The sequence below is a fragment of the Leptonotus elevatus genome, chromosome 6 (assembly GCF_054856555.1).
Source record: "Leptonotus elevatus isolate MCC_2025b chromosome 6, RoL_Lele_1.0, whole genome shotgun sequence".
Classification (NCBI taxonomy): domain Eukaryota; kingdom Metazoa; phylum Chordata; class Actinopteri; order Syngnathiformes; family Syngnathidae; genus Leptonotus; species Leptonotus elevatus.
In genome coordinates, this window is record NC_141244.1 from 18953592 (window position 1) to 18970399 (window position 16808).

General features: G+C 39.9%; 1 protein-coding gene across 3 annotated transcripts; it reads left to right on the top strand.

The window, feature by feature from the left end:
- The first annotated feature begins 9967 nt into the window (after positions 1–9967).
- ica1 (islet cell autoantigen 1) lies at positions 9968–15648 on the top strand. 3 transcript variants are annotated; one of them, XM_086078061.1, is made up of 14 exons: positions 9968–10131; positions 11164–11218; positions 11459–11492; positions 11578–11752; positions 11847–11919; positions 11992–12106; positions 12182–12380; positions 13651–13776; positions 13867–13950; positions 14030–14106; positions 14185–14228; positions 14356–14601; positions 14674–14766; positions 15185–15647. In XM_086078061.1, exons 3-14 carry the CDS (start codon positions 11476–11478, stop codon positions 15310–15312), a joined length of 1377 nt encoding a protein of 458 aa, XP_085934187.1. In that variant the 5' UTR covers positions 9968–10131; positions 11164–11218; positions 11459–11475; the 3' UTR covers positions 15313–15647. The 3 variants fall into 3 exon arrangements, with proteins under 3 accessions (XP_085934187.1, XP_085934186.1, XP_085934188.1); XM_086078060.1 differs by having other exon boundaries at positions 10015–10136; XM_086078062.1 differs by having other exon boundaries at positions 10041–11218; positions 15185–15648.
- The last annotated feature ends 1160 nt before the right edge of the window (positions 15649–16808 follow it).

Below are 16808 nucleotides of genomic sequence, written 5' to 3' on the forward strand. Positions count from 1 at the left end.
AAAGGTTTCAAGCTAAAGGAGAAAATGAGCATGAACGATGATCCACATCAAAGGTAAGATTCTCGTCTTGTCTAACATTAACAGCAGTCACGTATTTTTGTGCATACGAGGCAATTATTGACGATCAAATGTTACATTAAAAAATAAATTCAAGATTAAATACTATTTTCTGGAGAATAATTGTGCCTTTTTTTGTTGAATTTTTTTTTCACAAAAAAAATGCATTCATTCTACTCTCCTTTTTTCTTTAAAAAAAATTATTTAAAAACATTTGGTTGGAATTTAATTTCCTACATGTTTTTCCTTAGAAAATGAAATGAAAATGAATAAATGAAAAAGTATAATTTTTTTCTAGAAAACAAGCAATTTTTTCCTGTAAAAATACAATTATTAATACTTTTTTTAATACAACTTTTCTTGTATAAATACTCTAACTAATAAAAAAAATTCATGAAAAAAATACAACTTTGTGAGAATTAATATTTTAATCATGCACAAAAACGTTTTTTTCTAGAAATAAGTCAATTCCTCAAAATGTGCTGTGTGTACGAAAAAAATTCAAAATTCTCAAGTGAACTCGTCAGACCACAGCACACTTTCCTACTTTGTGTCAGTCTATCTCAGAATTCTCATGAGATTACTGCTAAAAATAAAAATAAATCCTAAAAATAATAATAATAAAAGTTAAATTTTTCTGCTTAATTTAATCTTTGAAATTGGTTCCATGTAAATAATAATTTTTAAATTAATGATAATAAACTTGAAGTAGTGCCCCAATTGTGTTGTCGCTACTGTATCTGCACCATACAATGATAATTAAGACTTGGTCTATTCTTTTCTATTCTCTATTCAGTTAAATTCTACAATTTTCTTGGAAAACTAGATCATTTATTTTATGCTGTTGAAGAAGAGAAAGAGAAAGAAGAGAAATTTACGTGTGGTTGTACGTTGGAATTAGCATAGTGAGTAAACAATGTGAACAACCAGCAGGGGGCGCGGAAAACACCTCCTGAACAGTCAGCATGCGATTGACTGCCTATTAAGCATAATGGCTATTAAAGCTTGGTTATTACACTAACACTTGACTCCACGTGAAGCTTTTGGAAGGAAATGAGCTTGCTGATGATATGCAGACTGAAAACGTGAAACTTGAAAACTAACGTGGCCGCTTCTCGCCATTTCCTCCCATGACGCCGGGTGGCTCCTGAAGGACGAGGTAACACAAAGAAAAAATTTACGACGCCGAGGAACAAAGCTTGAAGCGGCCCGCTCGTAAATTGCCTGCATTTTTTTCTCTCCCCTCAGCGACGGAGACTGGATGACGAATGCCCGCCGACTTCTATTTTCACCGCTTTCCGTCTTCTCGGCGGAGCCTCGTTAACGCCAATATGGAACCCGCGTGACGCTCGTTGCGTTGCTAAATTATACGAGAAGCTTCATTTGCGGACGTTTTGGAGCCCCTTTTATTTAAATTGTCCTACTTTATTGTTTATCTACTACTATTTTATTGATTTATTGATTAGCTTAAGAAACAGACTGGCAAAAGAACAACATTGTTTGGAACCTGGTTGGAGAATAGAGAGTCAACATCAATAACAAAGGACGAAAACAACATCTGGTTGGGAAACCTACTGTATGTCTAAATAGAGAGAAAAGACAGCAAAACAAACAAGAAAAAAAATGTTTCCTTATTTGTTGTTAAAAAAAGAGTCTACCTTGAACGAGTTGTTAACTTTTTGTTTGTTTTCTCACTCAACTTTGTGCATATTTCCTGCTTGGGAGTGATGAAAAGGTCCAAACGGTCCACGCAGGACGGTGACTACCACAATAAATAAGACAAAGCACCTCACTGACAGACCGCACCTTTGGGAGACAATTATCACCTCGTTGGACTTTTTTTTTTTTTTGCTTTTCAAGTCTGCAAACTCTTCCAACTTTACGATGACAAACTTGTGCAAATGACGGGGAAAAAAAGGTCAGAGCGATAAAATGAATTTCCACTTTGCCCCGAGCCGGCTGCTTAAAAAACATTTGATGCTAATGAGTTCGTGTTGACTGTAAGGCTTTTTTTTTTTTTTTTTTTGCTTTGCTAAAATCAATTAGCGCAACTTTGACTTGATGCTTTGATTACACCTGTCAATCATCTGCGTTGTTTATTTTTACGCTGTTGTGTTTTGAAGTTCACTTCAATGGTAAATCTAATTAAAGCTGGAGTCATTACGGTTTCGGCAAACTTCGCCGTCATGTTACAGCTACACTCAATGACACACTAAAAAATATATATTTTCAGTTACGCATCATCATCTGTCTCGTATATATGCTTCAAATTTGATACCAATCGGATCAAATCTCGAGATTCACCCTAAAACGGCCGCTTCAAATCAAAATGGCTGACTTTTATTTTTTTGTCTTTTCAGACCTGGCTTCTTTTTTGTGAGTCTATGTTGCTATGCTGAACTGGATTCGGGAGGGAATTTAAAAAAATCTGAATCCTGAAGTCTACTAGTTATATTAGCTCCTTCACTGCCATAAATTCATAAAAAAAATAGATATATATATTATTAAAAATTAGGTGCAAGAGGCGTTTTTTTTATTTTTTATTGTAATTAATCGCATGACTTCACTAGTTAACTCACGATTAATCACAAATGTTATATCTGTTCTTAATGTACAATAAAAAAAAATCTAGGTTTTCATACTCTTGTTGACAAAAGTGGAAAAAAAATGTTAAACTAATAGAAATAGTTTAAATGAATTTTTGACGTTTATAGCCGTCAATGGCAGTGAATGAGTTAGAGGTCAGTCAATTATCTTAGCACAACTTAGCATTGAGTAGTGTTAGTTGAGTGAGTCGTCAGTCAGTCGTGCTAGTGGTAGTAGTCAGTCTTGTTAGCAGTACATTGTGTTAGCAGTCACTCACTCATGTTTAATCAGTCGTGTTAGCTGTCAGCCATTTTAGTGGTCAGTCAGTCATATTAAGACCAGTTATGTTTTTTTTTATGGTTAGTCAGTCACATCAGAAATCAAGTCGAGTTAGTGGTCAGAAAAGTGTTAGCGGTCAATTAGTCACGTTAGTTGTCAGTCAGACGTGTTAGCAGCCATTTTGCGACTTTTGTAGCGTCTTCCAACTTCAAAGCAAGACTATAAATAGAAGTCCTGTTCAGTTTTCCGAGGTCTGTGATGTCTTACCCGGTTGGGCCGGCGCTCGCTGCCTGATTAATGTAGCGTGAGTGGGAGGTGTCAGAAATGGCAGAGAGCATCATGGGAGTTGTGGGTGACAAGCGGCAGCTGTAGGAATAAACAGACGACTTAGCGCTGGCCTTTTGGCAAGCGGCGCGCGGAGGGAAGGTGGGTGTGGGTTTGACATTTAGCGGGATTAGAAAAAGTTCCTCCGCGCTGGTTGTTAGGGGTTGCTCAGCATCGCAATCGCAATCTTTTTCGTCGTGACCTCCAAACAAGTGAACAAACTTTGCTTAAGCATAAGCTATATAGGAAGTTAGCATAAGCTATATAGGAAGTTAGCATAAGCTATATAAGAATACAAGGAGCCACGTTTGCTAGTAAAAGGGACATCGCCAAAGTTGTTGTTAGAGTTGTAATAACATAAAACAATTTTCCTCACATTCTCACCGCCCATGAAATTAAACAAATGAAAATATTTGTAAAAATCGGATTCGTTAATTCATCAACAAAACTCATTTGTGATTTCGACTTATTAAATCAGAATTGTTAATATAGCTATAAATTGATAGACTATTTTATTGTATTTGACCGGATTTGTGATTTGTTGTTGTTGTTAAGGCAGATTTTTATTTTTTATTTCATATTGCTCTGCTCTTTGCTAGTGTACCTAAATGAACTGTCTTGTGTGTATTTGCTGCCAGTGGTGTTTTTTTTTTTTTAATTCATTGTACTAATTGGCGTCCTCCACTCATATCAGGTAAAACTGCAGAATTCATTAACCTTTGTCATTTTAATTGCTTTGGGGGCATCCCTGCTGTGAGATGAAAGCAGCACACGAGTATACACGCACGCACACGCACAAACGCAGCATCTTATTAAAGTGGGGAAACGGGTTACAACGTCGTTAACGTGCAGAATGTTTCGCTGAGAAAACAAGTGTCCGTAAAAATTCACGACTGCACGTTTGCGCTTTTATCTATTCTGGAAGTAATCAAGTACAAATACCTCAATGCCTGTTTTTATTTACTGTTTAAAACCCGAAATAACAACCAGATGCCACTTTATGCTATTATAAATTCTTGCTGTTTATTTTTATTGTATTTATTTGTCATTTTTCATCTTGTTTTCTTTTATCTGCTGTATGCTGTGCCTCCATATTTCTTTATTATATAAATAGCAGACACTTGTCATCTGTTTTTGCAACTTTTTTAGCAGGCTGACAAATGCTCTTTCGCACCTTGTCCACATGTTGGGAAGAACGCTTCTTCTGCTTTATCGTCTTTTTTTTGTGTTGTCGTCAACATTATCATGAAGCGGCTGCCACAATAATGAGTTTTGTGTGTTTGTTCGAAACAATATTTATTTGACGTGAATTTTCATTATCAGTTAATGAGATGATTACTATTCCGCTAATAAGGCCAGAAGAGCGCGCGTTGAACCGAATGCGCTGCAAAGCTTTTAAATGTCACTTACAACAAATAGCACCAAAAAAAAAAAAAGTCTATTAAAAAAATATTTATCAAGCATTGGCAGATGCTGTCATTGAGTTAAAAATCAAATGATGTACTCAATTAAATCAAGTGTCAAACTTTGATGTCATGCTCTGGTCACATTAGATTGTTTTGGAAAATTGTTTGTTTCACAAGCTCAAACCAAAATGGCTGACTTCCTGTTCAAATTTGGGCATGGATCATTGAGATTTTCCGTGCATGTTGTTATGATACACACGTTCACCCAATTTTGTGTAGATAATTGGTGTCTGTATATAGAACTTTCTAATAAACTACCAACCCAGTAATTCGTCCCCAAATGGCTGCTGCAAACCAAAATGGCCGACTTCCTGTTTCGTGTTATGTCAGACAGGTTCACCCAATTTTGTGTTTGTTGATGGTTGATACAGGTGCTCAGTGTTCATCAAATTTTAAGGCAAAAAAAGCTTCAAAATTCAACTAGCCACGAAGTTATTGTTATACAAAATAACTTTTCATTTGGGGGCGACGGTATCTGAAGCTAACTTTGTGTCGCTAGCAGCATTAACATAGCACCGTAAAGCTAAAAAAAAACAAAACATATAAATAATTTTGTAGAGCTGACATTTCAAACGTGGCGTTCTGAAGCATTTTGATACGCACGCTGTCGACTTGTCCGCCCGCTGGCTATTTGTGTGCTGTCGACGCTAAGCTAACGCTAATCCCCATCTCAGCTGACACAGCACAGCCATCTCTGTAGTGTGTGTGCGCGTGTGTGGTCACAAGAAAAACCCTGTATATGTTATCTTAGCTGGTCTTAACACAGATTACACTGTCCATTTAAAAAACAAATACTTATGTTTGATTTATGTATTTAAACATCATGTTTAGCAGTCATCATGTTGTATTGTGTAAGCAACTTTTTACCATAGCAAATGCTGCTAATATATGAGGATTATGGAGGATTTGAGATCTAATACAAAATATTGAACTTTAATCTTGTTTTCCAGCAAACAGTCATGAGAAAGCGTTCTGTTATTTGGGGGAGCCCTGCTTGATTAATAAAGTTGTGGAATATTTTTTTATTTACGGTACAATGTTGTGCCACAATGAATGTTATACCACAACGTTATGCTATTTAAGCTACGACATTAAGCTACAAGGTTACATTACAATATTATGCTACCATGTTACGCCATAAGGCTAATTATTATGTTACTCGAAGATGTTACGCTACGTTGTCACACTACCTACATTGTTATGGTTTATTCTCACGCTACACTATAATGTCACACTATTTACCAACTCTGTGAAAAGTTTTTGAAGAAACGTGTGCTTTTCAAGGACAGCGATGGTCCACCATCTTAGCGAGGCCATACGTGGGCTTTACGTGTTGATCTCCTACCACGTGAATGTCCTTGCCCAGTAAGGATTTGGCCCTCCATCCAGCGGTAGTCAAGCTAGCCCCGGGCTGTTTGGCATGCGCGGTGGCATCGCGGACAGAGCGTGTCATCACGCTGGCGTCGGCCCGAGCCAGACCCTCTTCAAGGTCGCTCGTCCATGCATTTTTTACAACAACAAAATAAACAAAAAAAACATGGCATCATCCTTCTCTCAGTTGTCAGCATGCCGGTAGTCGTCCATCTCTGTCAGCTCAGCTCACCTTCAGTCTTGCGCACGTTATTCATCAAAGGCCACGCAGTCTTTAATTGTTTCAGATTTGTTATACGGTAATCCTTTGCTAGTAGCAGGCCCTTACGTGAATGGCAAAAATTGGTAAATAATGGATGATTCCGCCGCCTAAACGTATTTACACCTGCCATAATAATAGTTTAAATTCCAACACTGGGTCACATCAAGTTGCTACATTATGATGTCACGCTACAATGTTACGCTAGACTGATATGCTATTCCGTCGCGTTGGTACGCTAAATGCTATGTTGGTAGGCTATGCTCTGATGCTACAATGTCGCGCAAGGATGAAATTTCACCATGGCATGCTACAATGTTACGCAAGAATATTATGCTTTGAGTTTATGCTACAGAATTAGGCTACGCTTGTACGCTAAATTTTTTACGAAGTTAAGTTATGAAGTTACGCTATAAGGTTTATTACAATGTTACGCTGCTGTGCGTAGTTGTTTGAAGGTGGACAACTACTGTAGCTTCTATGCTAATTTCGTTTAGCCTGTGTGTTGGTTACATTGTATATTAGCATTAAGCTAGCAAACTTTGTTATCATTCACACATTATTTGGAGAACTATGTGAGCGAGACCGTGAAAACAGGCTAAATTCTTTAAAGAGGGTGTTTCAATATGTTTAAAGACTGTCAATAACTTTTGAAAGTGTATAAATGTGCCCATAATAGAGTCCTACCAAAAATGTAGCATTGAATGTGATGCGCGCGCTGTGTTTGACCAGTTTGCATTTCTGGTATGTGGCGTTGTGAGAGGTTACTTGTTTTTACTTAAAGTTACTTGTCTACTCAACATTGTTAAAACATACACTTAGAATGTTTGACTTCTCGTCAGCAGCAAGGATGCTGCGAGATAAATAATGTTGGTGTTTTTAAGGACAAGAGTACATCCTTTTCTCCGCTCCATCATCCTAAACGTTGTCGGCGTCTGTGTGTAAGCGAGGCCCTCACATCACCGCCTGCTCGCCAACAGGATTGCTGAGCCGTGTGGAAGTTACTTTCAAATTTAACGGCCTCCACTTTCCTCCCGCATTCATCGCGACGCGTCGTCCATCTATCTCGGCCCGAGGCGGCGATAGTTCCCGCGAACCGTGAGAGGCCGCCGTATTTCAGCGCGTGGAGAATTCCCCGTGAAGGGTAAGGGATTACGGATTGCGACCCTCTAAGCCGCCCGGGTGCCCAGCGAGGATGTCTCTGAGCGGCGTAATCTTCAAACGCAGCGCAGAGTGATGAGTGGGCACCCAGGAGTTGCGCGGGATCTAAATGTGTTCCGCCGGGTTTACTGGCGAAAGAAGGGGAAAACAGGCCAAGGGAGTGGGGGAGACCACATCTTGGTGGCCCAACGGATCGACTCAGCGTCTTCCCGGAGGTGACGACTGCTTGTGATTCCATGACCTGTTTGCCAGGAATTGCTTGAATGTAAATGTCAGGCTTTCACGTGGTGGTGGAAGTCAATCTCGGGGGGGTTGGGGTCAGGTAATGACAATGGTGGGAAGTAACCAAGTACAACTTTGTCAGTATTTAGTTTTCTGATGACTTCATACTTTTACTTCCTACGTTTGAAAACGATATAGGTGCTTTCAGATATGAGTGACCTGACGTGCGGGTTATACGTGAATGGAGCTGTCATTCAGACGATATTTTGCTAAAATTGAAAAACAGTTTGGCAAATAGCTAGTAACCAGTTCTTCAGAAAAAAAAATGCTTCAAAGTGTTTAATGCAAGTCCCCGTTGACGAATGACATGTTATGCGTTTAAAACAGCAACGTAAATCTGCTAGCTTAATGCTAACATAATGGTAAACGCAATAGACAGGCTAACGGATATGATAGCTAGCATCTACGTGACAGAGTTCTAATGTTTTTAGAACACAAAAATCACATGAGGCAATATAACAATCATCACAGGCATACTTTTTTTTGTCGAAAGGGCGTCTGCAGTTCACAAAATGGCCGCAGGTTCTTCTTGCAGTCTCGGTAATCTTTTCTAGTGGACCCAGAAAGTAGCGCTTATGTCCGTTAGATACATGCCGTGTAGGAGCGGCAAATTGCTTGACACAGTCGGATCATAACAGAGTCATCCAGCAGGACAGTGGCAAACTGGCAACCACAGAAGGCGGCTAAACCCCCCCAAAACACTTTTTTACTTGAAGGCCGACAGGCATTTGTGTTTTAAGTACTGTAGAAATGTCAAACTCATTTCCATCTCAAGCCACAACTACAACGTAGCCTGTGATGGAAATGAATTTAACACCCATGGCATTAAGAGTCCCCAGTAAGTCAAAAAGAAGTCATGCTAGCTTTTTAGACGCCAGCAAGGGTGGAAGTGAAAGCGCTACAAGACTATCGATCACACAGTAGGGAAATTCACTAAAAGAGCCCAAAGAAGAAGCGCACAATGTCAGATCAAAGCAGCAATGACACACACATCCCTGATCCATATCGTTAACGCAATTAAGCGGCAGAGGGGAAGCTTGCTGAGCGCCACGATTGTCTCCCCGTCTCATTTAAGAAATCCAACGTCCGCCGATAGCATCGAGATGAACCTCAAAACGGGGGGGGGGGGGGGTGAAGGACGTCGGCCTTGGCGGAGACTCTTGAAAATTGAGTCCATCAAAAATGAGGCGAGGGGTTCAGGGTTCTTGTTTAAGGCCGAGATGCAAAGCGGCTCGCTAATTTACGACACGCTAACGGCGAAGGGCGAATCGGTGGGGGGCCCGCGGATCAAGGGGCTTCATGCACACGCTGACATAATCAATTTGGAAAACACACACACACTCACACTCACACGTGTAATGCGGTGGTGTGCTGAGGTGTAAAATTGTGCGAACTCTCCAAACAGGTACATCCATTTAGGGTGTGACAACAAAGTGCCTTCAGGTGACAACAAAACCTACACGCTATTATATCAGCTGCACTACGGCGGCGGGATGGAATAAAGCTCGGGGCCCCCACAAGGGGGGTGGATGGGGGATCCAGTAAGTGGAGGGGGAAGACGATTAAGGTACAGGCATTTGCTTTGTGTTCTAGTCCCACCCTTTGGAGGCGTGAGGAACTGCACCTTGGAGGATAACTGGCTAGATAGAGAGAAAAAAAGAGAAAGGCACAAAAAAATATATACATGGCGGTGCCTTCTAATGGGAATGTTTGTTAATAATCTATTGAACTTTCAATGGATGGATGCAAAACTTATAAGATCTAACTTTCTGTGAGACCATGAAGGTGTCTGTGATTTGACGAGAGTGGGGAAAATCTGAAAGTATTTGATGACCAACAGAAAAGGTTTGTAATTGCAAAAAGATGCCACAAGATGGAGGTAAGGCACTTTTCAATTTCCTGTTCTATGCTTATCATCAAACATGTTAGATTTGTTAGAGTTAATCTTATTAAGTAGTGCTTTGGTGGCTAATAAATGATTTTTTGATTTTTGTTTTTTTGATTTACTTCAACAACAATGTTGGTTTTATGTCAATTAACACTTGCAATTTCAATAGGCGCACCTGCAACATTTCTATTTATTGTATCCACATTCACTAGAGCTGGTCACATTCATGCCGTCAAACCGGTTTTCCGACAAAGACACACAATTATCTTATTATGATGATTTTATTTATCTTGTTTGAGCGAGACAAACCCTGGGTTGGAGCGGCCAATCAGAACGGAGATAGGGGATTGAGGGCGTCGCATTGGTGACGTAACCAGATAGGAAAAAAAGGATGCGGCGTTGATGAAGATGATGATGATGATGGAAGCAGACGATCGTGGCAGTTTAAGGAAAACACGGTGAGGTGCGTGCAATGATGTGTCGTCTTTTTAGGTATTTACATGTATATATTATTTATGTTGGCGGAATAATAGTAAAGCCAGTGGTGTAAACTGGTGCGCGAGGGTTCCGCGTGCTCAATGTGTCGTTCATTCATACGAAAGCAGCCACTTGACTTTAGTTCGATTGACTTGATTTAATAATAAAAACAACAATAATGTATGCTTGTGTGTGTTGTCATCTCCGTGCAGAGGCGCGTGCACGATCAGGGCTCGTGACCGGTGCGCTGCGACAAATATAATAATAATGAAAGTACTGTATTTATCAATCAGCTATTTAATTTTAATAAAAAATACTCATGTAGTTAGCCGAAATTTAAACAGCTATATTTCTAAATGTGATGTTCTGTTGTAGCTGTAAAGTAGTTCGGTGGTTCTCCGGAATGCCTAGGGGGCGCTCGTGCACCGATAAGTCAACCATTGAACGTCAATGTGTTAGCTCGCTAGCTTTAGCTCCTTTAGCACTTGCTAACAAACCCAAATTCATACCCATAAAATCATTTTATGGATACAAATTTCATATTTAATCGAATACAATACACTAAGCCAATGTGATACAGCAGACAGTAGTAACCAAAACTTAATTAGATGTCCTAAATATTTATTACCGTTTTTGTAGTCCTCCGGAACATAAGTGATAGTCTGTCAATAAGTGACGTTTAAACTTCGAAGAAGAACTGTCAACACTACTTCCTCCTTGTTTCCTTTTTTTTAAATCGTAACAGCAAACTTCACTTTGTTTATAATGTAGAGTGTAGGCAATATATTATTTTTAAGCATTTTATTCATTGTTCTCGTCTAACATTAATGTTCACGTGCTGTCAAAAAACTTATTTTACGTGGTGGTCGTCCTTGTTTCAGTTTATTCAGCACATGGTTTCCTGGAAGGATAGTTTTTTTTTTTTAGTTTTAACAAAAGTTTTTGCATCATCTAGCAAACAATGCGGGTCGACGTTTCATTTGAGTGGTTGGTTTTACGATGTTTTACGCCAGAATGCCTCTGGACGACAGATGTGACAGGTGGGAGGAGTGAAGACTGCAGCTCCAAGTAGGTGACCCATTCTACTGTACAGTACTGTGTATATGGGGGGGTTAGGTTTTCAAGCCTTGTATTGGCTTTAAAGATTACTGATTCAAAGTATGGTTTGAAGCCCGTGTTTGAGTTTGAAGACAGGGTTGACGTTTCAAAGTAAGATTTGAAGCCAGGGTTCAGGTTTCAAACCTGTAATTGTTTCATATGTGTTTCATGAATTTAAAAGAATGACAAAATGATTCCTATTCCCCACAGCTTATCAATAGTAAAAGATGGAAGGCAGGAACTTGTGAGTACATCTTACTCTCATCTTTGTATGTAACATGGCCTCTTTAACCCATTCCTGACGTCACGTGTGTGTTTTCTCCGAATAGCGGTTCCTCGGGCGACCATGTGGAGCGTGCGCTCCTGGGCCAGGACTCGGGTTCGGTGGTGAACCGCTTCCAGCAGCGCTACTGGAAAACCAAACAGACGCTCATTAGGGTGAGCGGCAAGAAGGAGGACCAGCACGTGGTGGCCTCGGACGCCGAGTTGGACGCCAAACTTGAGGTCCGCTGCTCCTGTTTTTAAAAACAGCTTGCGATTTCAATTTAGGGTTTCAAACCAATTTTATTTTCCTTCGTGTGTTTGTTTTGCTCATCAGGTGTTTCACTCCATCCAGCGGACATGCATGGACCTGCTGAAGGTGATCGAGCAGTACCAGAAGAGGATCTCCTGTACGTGCCCACCACATCATCACTGACAAGTCGTCCACGATGTCAAAATCCCCATTCCGCCTTTGCTTCCAGTTCTTTCCCAGGAGGAGAACGAGCTGGGCCGCTTCCTGCGCTCGCAGGACAAAAGCCGGGCGGGAAAGATCATGCAGGCCACGGGCAAAGCGCTCTGCTTCTCCTCCCAGCAGAGGTCGGCCTCACCTCTCGTCTCTCATTAAATAACCCCCATCAACCATCCTAATCGTCACGGTAACGCCTCACGCAGGCTGGCGCTGAGGAAGCCCCTGTGCCGCCTGTACCAGGAGGTGGAGACGTTCCGCTTCCGGGCCATCTCGGACACGTGGCTGACGGTCAAGCGCATGGAGCAGAGCCGCACCGAGTACAGAGGAGCCCTGCTGTGGATGAAGGACGTCTCCGCTGAGCTGGACCCGGACACGCGCAAGCAGATGGACAAGTTCCGCAAGGTGAGACCATCGAGATTTGTGTGGAGCTTCAAGTCAGGGTGAGGATTTAAATGATTCTAACTGTAATAGCGATATGAATTTTGGATTCTCATGATCATCAAAACAATATAATCAAAAAAAAAAAACATTATCCCTGACACCCTAGTTGGAATTTACAGTCAAATGAAACCCACATAAAGTAAATAAATAAACAGAATGACACACGTTACATATACGTAACTCATTCACTGCCATTGACGGCTATAGACGTCATAAATTCATTTGAGCTATTTCTATTAGTTTAACATTTTTTTCCACTTTTGTTAACGAGTATGAAAACCTAGATTTTTTTTTTGTGCATTTAGAACAGATATAACATATGTGATTAATCGTGAGTTAACTAGTGAAGTCATGCGATTAATTACGATTAAAAAATTTCATCACCTGACACCCCTCATTTTTAATACTCTTTTCTTTTTTTTAAATAAATAAATAAAATAATTATATTTATTTTTTTAACAATTAAAAAAATAATAATTTTAAGAAAATATTATTAAAAATTAGGGTGTCAGGCAATTACCATTTTTAATCATAATTAATTGCATGACTTTAACACTAGTTAACTCACGATTAATCACAAATTGTATATCTGCTCTAATACAATAAAAAAAAGTTATAGGTTTTCATTCTCTTGATAACAAAAGTGGGAAAAATGTTAAACTTATAGAAATAGTTCAAATGAATTTTTTACATCTATAGCCGTCAATGGCAGTGAATGAGTTAATTACAACATCTTGTTGCTAGCAGTCAATAGGAAACCTCATTGACTGGCTAGCCAAAATTAGCATTATAAGTTAGGGAAAGAATTTTATTTTGTTCCTGTTGATTTTCTATTTTCCTTATATAACGAATATTCACACACAAATACTGTAGTAGATTCAAAATTGAGATTTAACATCAAATTGTGATTTCAATATCAGTCAAAAATAATTCTGATTGTTATTTTTTACCCCACGAGTTTCAAGTCTGGGTTAAGGTTTCAAAGTAGAATTTTAAGCCAAGATGAAGCCTGGGTTGGGCTTTGAAACTCGGTTCAGAGTTTCAAAGTAGGATTTAAAGTCTGGCTATGGATTTGGGTTCGTAATAAAGATCTCGGCTTAGGGTTTCAAGTCAGGGGGATTTTCCAAAATGTCCACTAGAGGGCAGCATTTCCCTATAGAAGACTTGTCATGCCAGCAAAATGACACAAGCAGGTCTTGTGTGTCGTCATATTTGTGTGCGTGCACGTCAGGTTCAGGCGGAGGTCCGCTGCACCAAGCAAAGCTTCGACCAGCTGAAGACTGACGTGTGCCAGAAGGTGGACCTGCTGGGAGCCAGTCGCTGCAACCTGCTGTCACACGTGCTCGCCACCTACCAGGTAGAACTCGTTGGCGCTCTCGGCAGGGAGGGGGGCGGGGTCCCGCCAGGTGTGCCCCTGACCCTGACCCGCTTTCTGGTGTCCCTCCAGACCACTCTGCTGCACTTCTGGGAGAAGACATCCCACACCATGGCCGCCATTCACGAGAACTTCAAGGGATGTCCGCGCTACGAGGTCAGACCTAAATGATTTTCTATTTCACGTCAGCATTTCATATTGAATCATCCGCGTGACGATGCCGCGGCGTTGGCAGGAGTCATCAAGGGAGAAGAAGAAGAGGAAGAAAAGTAAAGCAGAGAAAAAAGCTGACGACAAGGCCACAAATGAAGAGTACGTTCCTATCAAATGACAACTTTAATTTTTATATTTAATAAAACTAACACACTTTCGGGTGTTTATATTTTGTAGACTGGTCTCATTGGGCGATGACAACGCGAGCACTCCAAGAGAAGGTAAAAATGTACTCAACCATCCTTTAGAAACATGGAAAATAAATATTTGGAAATAAAAATTGTAATCAGTATAAATGACTTCACACTGGTGAATTTGTAAATAGTGATCCTTTGTTCTTTTCGAAAGGAGAAACATGCGAATCATCGTGGGCGCTTCCAGACGATGACAAGGACAACTCGGCCTTGCTGGAGGAGATCCTGGGAGGCATGTCGCTTCACGACTCCGCCCCCTTGACCCGACAGTGGAGTCCGGTGTTCGAAGACGCCCGCGATGAGGCCGCCGCTGGCGCCGCGGAGCCGCGCTCGCTCTTTCTACCGTCTCAGCTTCTGGACCACAACTTGAAGACGTTGCAGTCTGCTGCTCGACTTGCAGGTAAGCACAAAGAAGTCGGCAAAGAAATTGCAAGTGGAAGGAGATAAATGTCCGATTGTTTGGCTTCTTCAGAGGGAGCCGGCACTACCTCGCAGCCTGTTGCCGCGGCAACAGAACACCCCCAAGGAGCCAGTGGACTGACATGTGCAACATTAAGACTCAATGGCAGGTTTTAACCATTTGTGCCCCCCCCCCCCCATTGTTACATGCTGTGTTCTAAGATTGCAATTTTATTCTTGAATTTAAAAATAAAAGGCCACATAATTTAACTTTTCTTTTTAATAAATGTAAATGTTATTTATTGTAAAATTATTTATTTTCTTTATTTTTTTAAACACCCCCCCCCCCAAAAAAGAACTTTTCTTCCTAATAAATCAGTTTTTTATTTTTATAATTAAAAAATCTCACTTTTCATTGGACTATTTGTCATAAACTGCCAGTTTATTGGGGGTGGGGGGGAACCTTTCTTTCTTGTATAATCCATCTTTATCTTTATTTTTTTTGTAATATCGTTACTTTAATCTGTTAAAAATTACTTGGAATTCCCAGAGTACAATTTGTCTTTTTTCACCCACCTTTATAGCAGCAAGCTGTTCCGGGCCGTCCAAGGACCTGTCAGCGTGGTTCAACCTGTTTGCAGACTTGGACCCCCTGGCAAACCCGGACGCGGTGGGCAAAAGTCACGCTGAGCAACAACTTCACAACGCTTAGGTAGCGACATAGCCATCCACGCTAGCCCGCCAGCTTCCTATCAAGCCATCCACAAGCAAACATTCAAGAGATTTCATCCGCTCTTCCTGTTAATATGGAAAAATGCTAACAGAATGTGACCAAAATGAGTTAAGACTGCATTTCACTGGACGTATTATTTTACGCTAAGCCAAAGACGATGACGCGCTCTAATGTCAACGCAAATAAAACATATCATGACAATACATTTATGCCTCCGGATGTTTTCCAGAAGAAAAAAATGTAAATATTCCCTCACCCCCACCCAAAATTAGATTTTTAAATAAAAACAAATTTTCCCCTAAAAACATTACTTTCAAAGTGAAAATGGCAGAAATTAATATTTTTTTCATGATCAAAAGTCTTTAACCCAAATAACTATGGCCGTAACTGTTCTTAAACATTTTGCTTGAAGAACTGAAAAAACTATTTTTTTCTCACTCAGAAAAAATATTTCAATAAAAAGCGCCTCTGGTGCCAGGGTATGACTTATTTTTATTTTTTAACTAATCTGTACCCACAGTTTAGCACGTCAATATGAATCAAAGGACACTCATATGTAGAAACAAGTTAGATTGTTCTACAAACGGTGGATAACTCAAATGAGCAGCGACGCTGAAGTTGGCGCTACCTTTGCGCTCCCTCCTATCAGCCTATATCAAAACCTAAACCGCAATTGCATTTTCTGGCCTGAAGATGGCAGTGTTTTCAGTTTTGCATTTCCACAATATCAAAATAGCATGGAGTTTCACGCCCGTTTCACACAATACACTACTCCAGTTTTCAAATGAATCAAACTTGTATCTATATATTCGAGTGCCCTTCTTTGTTTGTTATTGACATGCTAAACTGTGGGTACAGATTGCCCAAAAAAAAAAAGTAAGTCATACCCTGGCACCAGAGGGGCTTCAAATTTTTCTTTGAAAGATATTGAAAAATAAATATAGAGGGGAAAAAGTTATTTTGGATGACTAACAACTGGGTATTAGTATTTTTTTGTTTCAAATTATGTGGCTTTTTTCTTAAAAGTATCTTCTATGTGTATTTCCGGTGTTATTTCCAAATTAACTCCATTCAGGCTTCACAAATTTGAATGATAGTGTAAAAGTGAGCGTCAGCCAGTAAATTCAAAGTTTTCCTCTTTTTTTCCTTTTTCCTTTAAAATTGCATCATTCATCTGGCATCCATTTGTTCTTTGCAGAGAAAATAACATGACAACATAACTACACTTGATTGCTTTTTGGACGCTGTGCACACTGGCCTGCTGCCACTTCATTAAATACAGCTAGATGATAATTATTCATAACTGCTAGCTTGTAGTATATATTCAACAAACGCTTTTGTTTTTCTGGAAAAAACTCATATATTATATTTTCTATTTTTTAAATATATTTTATATCTTAATTTTTTTCCTAGACATTTCTACTACCTAAAAAATTATGTTTTAAAATTTTGGGGTGGGAAAATTGGAAAGAAAA